The sequence below is a fragment of the Mycteria americana genome, unplaced genomic scaffold (genome assembly GCF_035582795.1).
Source record: "Mycteria americana isolate JAX WOST 10 ecotype Jacksonville Zoo and Gardens unplaced genomic scaffold, USCA_MyAme_1.0 Scaffold_146, whole genome shotgun sequence".
Classification (NCBI taxonomy): Eukaryota; Metazoa; Chordata; class Aves; order Ciconiiformes; family Ciconiidae; genus Mycteria; species Mycteria americana.
In genome coordinates this window covers 16,660-24,544 of record NW_027445486.1, presented here as the reverse complement: position 1 = coordinate 24,544, position 7,885 = coordinate 16,660, and the positions used below count along the sequence as shown (strand labels likewise).

Below are 7,885 nucleotides of genomic sequence, written 5' to 3'. Positions count from 1 at the left end.
CACCCCACGGCCACCATTTCTCTGCTCGGCTGCCCGTCACGGCCACCATTTCCCACTTCACCATCCCTCACAGGCTCAGTTTTCCCCTCAGCCACCCCTCACAGCCACCACTTCCCCCTCAGCTGCCCCTCACGGCTGCCATTTCCCCCCTTACCACCCTCAGAGACACCATTTACCCCCTCACCACCCTTCACAGGCTCCATTATCCCCCTCACCACCCTTCACAACCACCATTTGCCTCCTCACCACCCTTCACAACCACCATCACCCCCCCCACCACCCTTCACAACCACCATTTGCCCCCTCACCACCCTTCACAACCACCATCACCCCCCCTCAAAACCCACAGGCGCCATTTTCCCCCTTATCCGCCCCTCACAGCCACCATTTCCCCCTTCACCACCCCTCACAGGCTCCATTTCCCCTCAGGGCCGCCATTTTCCCCCTCCCCTTCCCCTCACGGCCGCCATTCCCCCCCCCCTCGCGCCTCGCGCCCCCTCAGTTTCCCGCCTCCGCCGCGCCTCGCCTACAACTCCCGTCGTGCCCCGCGCACGCCGCGGACTACAACTCCCGTCGTGCCCCGCGCGGGGCAGCCTCGGTTCCGCGGCGGGCTCCGCCTCACGTGACTCTTCGCGGGGCCGTGCGAGAAGAGCCGGGGTCCCCCCCAAACCCCCCGCCCGACCCCCGCAGGATTTGGGGGACCCCCCCCCCGCGACCCCCCTCCCCCCAAAATGGAGGAGGTGGACAAAATCCTGATCCACTCCCTGCGGCAGGCGGGGACGTGAGTGGGGAGGGGGGGGGAACACCCCAGGGGGATTTGGGGGGGCTCTGGGATGGGGGGGGGGGCATTGGAGGAGGGAGGGGACCCCGGGGATTTGGGGGGGCTCTGGGGGGGGGGAGGTGGGATGGGGGGCACTGAAGAGTTTTGGGGGGGGGGGAGGGACTGGAGGTGTGGGGAGGGGAGCCCGGGGGAGGTTTGGGGGGTCACTGGGGGGGGGGACACCCTCTAAGGAATTTGGGGGGGTCTGGGGGGACCCCCGGTAGATTTGGGGGGGGCCACTGGGGGGGGACCCTAAGGAGTTTGGGGGTGGGGACGACACCCTGCAGAGTTTTGGGGGGTCCCTAAGGAATTTTGGGGAGACCCCTGGTAGATTTGGGGGGGTCACCGGGGGGGGGACCCTGAGGAGTTTTGGGGGGGTCCCTGGGGGACACAAGCAGTTTCGGGGGGTCTGCGCGGGGGGGGGGGGGGGGGGGGGGGAGCAGGACTGGACCTCTGGGGGGGGAGGGGGGGCACCCTAAAGATTTTGGGGGGATGGGAGCGCTTGGAGGTGTGTGGGTGACACCCAGGGGGGTGACCAGGATTTTTGGGGTGCTCTGGGGGGGTCCCCATGACTCTGTGTCCCCCCCCCCACCCCAGGCCGGTGCCCCCCGAGGTGCAGAGCGTGCGGGACCTCTCCCCCGAGCTGGTGGTGGAAGCGGCCGTCCGCTGCCTGCGGGCCGTGCGCCCCGCTTTGGGGGCCCCCCTCAGCCCCCTCCTGCCCCCCGGTATCTCCGCCCGCTTCCGACTCGCTTCCGACCTGGCCGCCGCCTGCCAGGTACCCCCCAAAAACCTCGAGGGACCCCCAAAAATTTAGAGGGGGACATCCCCCCCCCCCCCTCCTCCCCCTCCACCCCACCACTCTCCTGCAGGAGCTGGGATTTGTGGGCGATGCGGGGTACCAAGACCTTGATGCTCCCCTCGCCCCCCCAAATCTTGAAGCGGGGGGAAAGAGGGGACCCCCAAAATTTTGGGGTGACCCCCAGCCCCCTCCTCTTACCCCCAGGAGCTGGGATTTGGGGGCGACGTGGGGTACCAGACCTTCCTCTACAGCTCCGAGCACGACACCCGCCGCCTCCTCCTCTTCCTGGTGGAGAAACTGCCACGGGACGAGAGCGAGAGAGGGGCTGAGCCCCCTGGTACGGGGGGTTTTTTTTGGGGGGGGGGGGGTGTCTCTTGGGGTTTTGGGGGGAGCCCTTGGGGTTTTTTTGGGGGGGGGGCTGACCCCCCCCTTGTTTGTCCCCCTCCCCAGGGAAATCGGGGGCTCTGCTACGGGCCATCGGCGCCCGCATCCGGGAGCAGCTGGGGACCCCCTGGGTGCCCCCCGCTTGCCGCACCCCCCGGCTGCAGCGCCTGCAGGTGAGTTTTGGGGGGGGGGGCTTTGATACCCCAAATTGGGGGGACCCCCCCTCTCTTAATTTGGGGGACAATTAACCAATTAATTAACGTTCTCCAGGGCACGAGTCGCCTCTACCCCTTTGCTACCTGCCCCCTGGTTCTGCCCCAAAGTGGGGGACCCCCAGGTAAGGGGGGAATTTGAGGGGGGGGGGGGGGGGGGGCTGTGTTTGTTTGGGGGGGGGGTGGTTTGCTCACCATCCCCTCCCCACAGAGCTGCAGGAGTATTTTGGGGGGGCTGCCCCCCCCGTGCCGGCGCAGCCCCCCGTCTCCGCCAGGACCCCCCCGGCCTTGCTGGAGACCCACGCAGCCCAGCTCAGCGCCCGCCACGACTGGGAAGCCGAGTGGGGGGGCCCCGGCCTGGCCTCCCGCCTGCCCCCCCAGGTGAGACCCCCCTCCCATCCCCGTGGGGGGGGGTCTCTAGGGGTCCCCAGAACTTTGGGGGGGGGGGAGCCTGTGGGTCCCACCCTTCTCTCTCCCAGGAATTTGGGGGGGGGGTGTCTGACCCCTTTCTCTGAGTCCTGGGAGTGTGTGTGTGGGGGGGGAGATGGGGGGGGGGCTGATGGGGGGGCTGTTTTGGGGGTGCCTATGGGTCTGACCCCCCACTTTCTCACTGGTGCCCCCCCCCCCAGGAATATGTGGGGCGGAAGCGACTCCGTGCTCGGCTCCGGGCCCTGGAGCCCCTGCGCCAGGTCTGCCCCCCCCGACCCCAGGGACCCCCCCCGGGACCCCTGGACCCCGCTTGGCTCCAAGAGGCTTTTGGGGCTGGGGGGGCCGGGGGGGGGGCCCTGCCCAAGGGGTCCCGCTTCACCCGCACCCAGCACCTGACCCACGAGCAGGTAGGGTGGGGGGGCTGCTGGAGGGCTGGGGGGTGTTTTGGGGGGGCTGGGTGTTGTTTTTGGGGGGCTGGGGGGTCCTGCTGGAGGGCTGGGGGGTGTTTTGGGGGGGCTGGGGGTCCTGCTGGAGGGCTGGGGGTTGTTTTTGGGGGGCTGGGGGGTCCTGCTGGAGGGCTGGGGGTTGCTTTGGGGGGGCTGGGGTTCCTGCTGGAGGGCTGGGGGTTGTTTTTGGGGGCCTGGGGGGAGCTACTGGTAGGCTGGGGTTGTTTTGGGGGGGCTGGGGGGTCCTGCTGGAGGGCTGGGGGTTGTTTTTGGGGGGCTGGGCGGTCCTGCTGGAGGGCTGGGGGTTGTTTTTGGGGGGCTGGGGGGTCCTGCTGGAGGGCTGGGGGTTGTTTTTGGGGGACTGGGGGGTCCTGCTGGAGGGCTGGGGGTTGTTTTGGGGGGGCTGGGGGGTCCTGCTGGAGGGCTGGGGGTTGTTTTTGGGGGGCTGGGGGTTGTTTCTGGGGGGCTGGGGGGTCCTGCTGGAGGGCTGGGGGTTGTTTTGGGGGGGCTGGAGGGAGCCACTGGTAGGCTGGGGTTGTTTTGGGGGGGCTGGGGATTGTTTTTGGGGGGCTGGAGGAGCTGCTGGAGGGCTGGGAGTTGTTTTTTGGGGGGCTGGGGGTTGTTTTGGGGGAGCTGGGGGGCTGCTGGAAGGCTGGGGGTTGTTTTGGGGCCCCCCCCCCCCCCCAGGGTCTGACCTGCTCCGGGGTCTCATCCCACAGGACCCCCAAATCCTGCTGCAGCAGGTCCAGGCGGCTGCCGAAACCCTGCACCCCTCAAAGAGCCCTGAGGAGGTAAGGGGATGGGGGGGGGGGGGGGGGGGGGGGGGGGGGGGGGGGCAGGAAATGTCGTTCACTCTGAACCCTACTGATGGCCACACGTGTGCCCTGGACTCTACTGATGGCTGTGTTGGGTGGGCGTTCACTCTGGACCCTACTGATGGATACGTTTAGAAGGGGATTCCCCTTACTTTAGGACGCGGGGGCGCGCCAGGCCGGCGAGGAGGCTGCCCTGGAGGAGACCCTGGCCCGGCTGGAGACCGAAATTGAGGGCTGCCGCGGGGAGGTGCGGGACGCCCAGCTCAGCCTCACCCAGGTGGGTGCCAGGAGGAGGTTAAGGGGGGGGTGTGGGGGGTGTTTTGGGGTGCCCTGACAGCGTGTCCCCCCCCCCACCCAGGCGGAGGCGGAGGTGCGGCAGGGTCGGCTGGCGCTGGGGGGCCGGGAGGACGCCCTTCGGTTGAAGGCGCGGGCGGTCGAGCTGCTCCCGGATGCTCAGAGCAACATGGCCAAGCTCCAGGTGAGGATTTTGGGGTACCCCCATGGGGCAGGGGGGGTTTGGGGGGGCTGTGAGGCTGTTTGGGTCTGTGGGGAGGGGGTTTAGGGTGGTTTGGGGGCGTGGGGGGGTGGTTTGGGGTGTACAACCACCCCTGTGGCGGAGGTGAGCGAAAAGGGGGGGGGGGGGGGGGCAGTTTGAAGGTGCTGGGGAGCATTTTTGGGGGTGCAGGGGGGGGAAGCGTTTTGGGGGTGCCCTGACTCTGCTCCCAGCTGGTGGTGGAGGCCAGCAGCCGCCGCATCGTCAGCCTGGCGGGGCAGTGGGAGCGGCACCGGGGACCCCTCCTCGCCGAATACCGGCACCTCCGGGCCCTGCGTGACTCCGCTCAGGTAAGGGGGGGCCCTGGGGTCTGTTTCTTGGGGGTTTGGGGGTCCCCAGGTCTCTCCCTGGTAGGTTTTGGGGTCCCTCGGGGCCTGGAATTCCCTTTCCAGTGGGTTAGGGGTCCCCAGGTCCCTCTCTAGTAGGTTTTGGGGTCCCTGGGGGGCTCTGGGGTCCCCTTCCCCAAGGGTTAGGGGTCCCCCGGTCTCTCCCTAGTAGGTTTTGGGGGTCCCCGGGGGCTCTGGGGTCCCCTTCCCAGTGGATTTGGGGGTTCCCAGGGCCCTCCCTGGTGGGCTTTGGGATCCCTGGGGTCCCTTCCCCATGGGTTTGGGGGTCCCCAGGTCTCTCCCTAGTAGGTTTTGGGGGTCCCTGGGGGCTCTTGGACCCCCTTCCCTATGGGTTTGGGGTCCCCAGGTTCCTCCCTAGTAGGTTTCGGGGATCCCTGGGAGCTCTGGGGTCCCCTTTTCGGTGGATTTAGGGGTCCCCAGGTCCCTCCCTAGTCGGTTTTGGGGGTCCCTGGGGACTCTGGGGTCCCCTTCTCAGTGGCTTTGGGGTGCTAAGAACCCCCACAGTGGGTTTTGGGGTCCCTGAGGCTCTGGGGTCCCCTTCCCAGTGGATTTGGGGGTTCCCAGGGCCCTCCCTGGTAGGTTTTGGGGTCTCTGGGGTCCCTTCCCCATGGGTTTGGGGGTCCCCAGGTCCTTCCCCAGGAGGTTTGGGGTCCCCAGGTCCCTCCCTAGTACGTTTTGGGGATCCCTGGGAGCTCTGGGATCCCCTTTTTGGTGGATTTAGGGGTCCCCAGGTCCCTCCCTAATAGGTTTTGGGGGCTCTGGGGTCCCCTTCTCAGTGAATTTGGGGGTTTCCAGGGCCCTCCCTGGTAAGTTTTGGGGTCCCCAGGTCCCTCCCTAGTCAGTTTTGGGGGTCCCTGGGGTCCCCTTCTCAGTGGCTTTGGGGTGCTAAGGACCCCCACAGTGGGTTTCGGGGTCCCTGAGGCTCTGGGGTCCCTTCCCAGTGGATTTGGGGGTTCCCAGGACCCTCCCTGGTAGGTTTTGGGGTCCTGGGGTCCCCTTCCCGGTGGCTTTGGGACTCAGGTGTCCCCTTCCCCGTGGTTTTGGGGCTCTGGAGCCCCTTCTTAGGAGTTTTGGGGGTCTGTGGGGTTCCCCCCCTCGGTGGGTTTGGGGGTACCCCGACCCCCCCCCCCCTTTTTTCTCCTACCCCAGCTGGAATCATCGCGGCGGCTGTCGGAGATCCGGACCCTGCACGAGCGCAGCCGCTCGGCCGCCGACGAAGCCCGACGCAAGGAGGAGCTGTACAAGCAACTGGTGAGCACCCATGGGTGGGGGGGTGATTTTTTTGGGGGGGGAGAGGGTAGCGGGGTGATTTTGGGGGGGGGGGGGGACGACGACACACGACAGACACCCCCACTTTCACGCACCCCTTCCTGGACGCAGGTGGCGGAGCTGGAGGCGCTGCCCCGTGACGTCTCGCGCGCCGTCTACACCCAGCGCATCCTGGAGATCGTGGGCAACATCCGCAAGCAGAAGGAAGAGATCGGCAAGGTGGGGGGGGGAAGGGGGATTTTGGGGGTCCTCGGAGATTTTGGGGGGGGACCCCAACCCTTGGGGGGGGCAGTGGGGAGAGTTTTGGGGTCCCTAAGGCAGCCTAGAAGAGTTCTGGGTGGGGGGGTCGTTGGGGTATTAGGTCCCGTTTGAGGTCTTGGGGGGGCGCAGGGGGTGTTTGGGGGGGGGGGGGGCCTGTGGGTATGTAGTGGGTGCACCCCCAAAATGAGGAGGGGTTTTGGGGGTGTCCGTCGTCCCCCTCCCCAAGACCTGAGACCCTCGGGGTGGGGGGGGGTCTCCCCAGATCTTGGTGGACACACGGGCGCTGCAGAAGGAGATCAACTCCCTGGTGGGGAAGCTGGAGAGGACCTTCAGTGTCACCGATGAGCTGCTCTTCAAGGTGGGGGGGGCCCTGGGGGGGGGTCCCCCACATGCTCTTGGGGGGCACCTTGGGGTTTGGGGGGGCTCCCAGGGGGAGCAAGGTGGGATTTTGGGGGGGGGGGGGCTGGGGCTGGGGTGGACGCTCAGGGGCACCCCCCCTATGGGATGAGCCCGAAAGAAGGGGAGAGTTTGCGGCGCTGGGAGCCCCCCGAACTGTCCCATGCGCCCCCCCCCCCAAATTATCCCACCTGCCCCCCCCAAATTGCCCCCCGTCCCCCCAAATTTCCCCACGTGCCCCCCAAAATTGTCCCACGTGTCCCCCCCAGGATGCCAAGAGGGATGAGGTGGTGAGGAAAGCCTACAAGTACCTGGCGGCTCTGCACGAGGTAACGGGGGGCTGGGGGGGGGGGGGGGGGGGGGGAGGTTTGGGGGGGCCCAGGTGGAATTGGGGGGGACACTGGAGGGGCGGGGGGCTGGAGTTTTGGGGGGGGGGTGTCACTTGCACCCCCTTTGTGTCCCCCAGAACTGTGCCCAGCTGATCCGGACCATCGAGGACACGGGGACCATCCAGAGGGAGATCCGGGATCTGGAGGAGCAGGTGGGGATTTTGGGGGGGCTCACAGGCGGGGCGGGGCCCCAGGATATAAACGGGGGGGGGAGGTAGCGATTTGGGGTGCCTCTGGGGGCCCCCCCCCATATCTACTGGGGTATCCTCGTGTTTTCCCCTCTCTCTTTGTGCCCCCCAATTCTTTCTGACCCTCCTGAACTCTCTGATCCCCTCAACTCTTTGCGATCCCCTCAACTCTTTGCAATCCCCTCAACTCTTTGCTCCCCAAATTCTTTACCCCCCGCCTCCTTTTTGGGGCTCCCCACCCCATTTTGTGGCCCCCCCCCCCCAAATTTAACACACCCCCCCCCCCCCCCCCCGACCCCGTTACCCCCAGATCGAGGGGGAGACGAGCGCGAAGCCCCCCGCCAGCCTCGACCGGATCCTCAGCGACTGCCGGGCGCTGCGGGAGGAGAACGCGCTGCTGGCAGCACGAGCCCGCCACGCCTGAACCCCAAAACCTGGCGGGGGGGGTGTCCCCCCAAAAAATCCCCTTGGGGGGGGGGGCTCTGTCACCCCCCCCCCCCCGCCCACAAAGTGGGGTGCAGGGGTGTCTAAATTCCCTGCATAAACCCCCCCCCAAAATGCACCCGCGGTGGAGGAT

General features: G+C 67.4%; 1 protein-coding gene across 1 annotated transcript; it reads left to right on the top strand.

Annotated features, from left to right (window-relative positions):
• The first annotated feature begins 590 nt into the window (after positions 1-590).
• Positions 591-7,872, top strand: CCDC22 (CCC complex scaffolding subunit CCDC22). The gene is made up of 17 exons (XM_075489446.1): positions 591-781; positions 1,418-1,595; positions 1,824-1,956; positions 2,070-2,176; positions 2,274-2,340; positions 2,427-2,596; positions 2,845-3,051; positions 3,810-3,881; positions 4,063-4,182; positions 4,264-4,383; positions 4,632-4,748; positions 5,955-6,056; positions 6,186-6,293; positions 6,598-6,693; positions 7,001-7,060; positions 7,198-7,272; positions 7,619-7,872. The coding sequence occupies exons 1-17, from the start codon at positions 732-734 to the stop codon at positions 7,730-7,732; spliced, it is 1,896 nt and encodes a 631-aa protein (XP_075345561.1). The 5' UTR covers positions 591-731; the 3' UTR covers positions 7,733-7,872.
• Positions 7,873-7,885: the final 13 nt, after the last annotated feature.

Excerpts from the sequence above, each read along its gene's own strand:
- CCDC22 (XM_075489446.1), top strand. The coding sequence starts at position 732 with ATGGAGGAGGTGGACAAAATCCTGATCCACTCCCTGCGGCAGGCGGGG. Across the intron at positions 1,957-2,069 it reads GAGAGGGGCTGAGCCCCCTG|GGAAATCGGGGGCTCTGCTA; the intron begins GTACGGGGGGTT and ends CCCCCTCCCCAG. Across the intron at positions 6,294-6,597 it reads AGAAGGAAGAGATCGGCAAG|ATCTTGGTGGACACACGGGC; the intron begins GTGGGGGGGGGA and ends GGGTCTCCCCAG.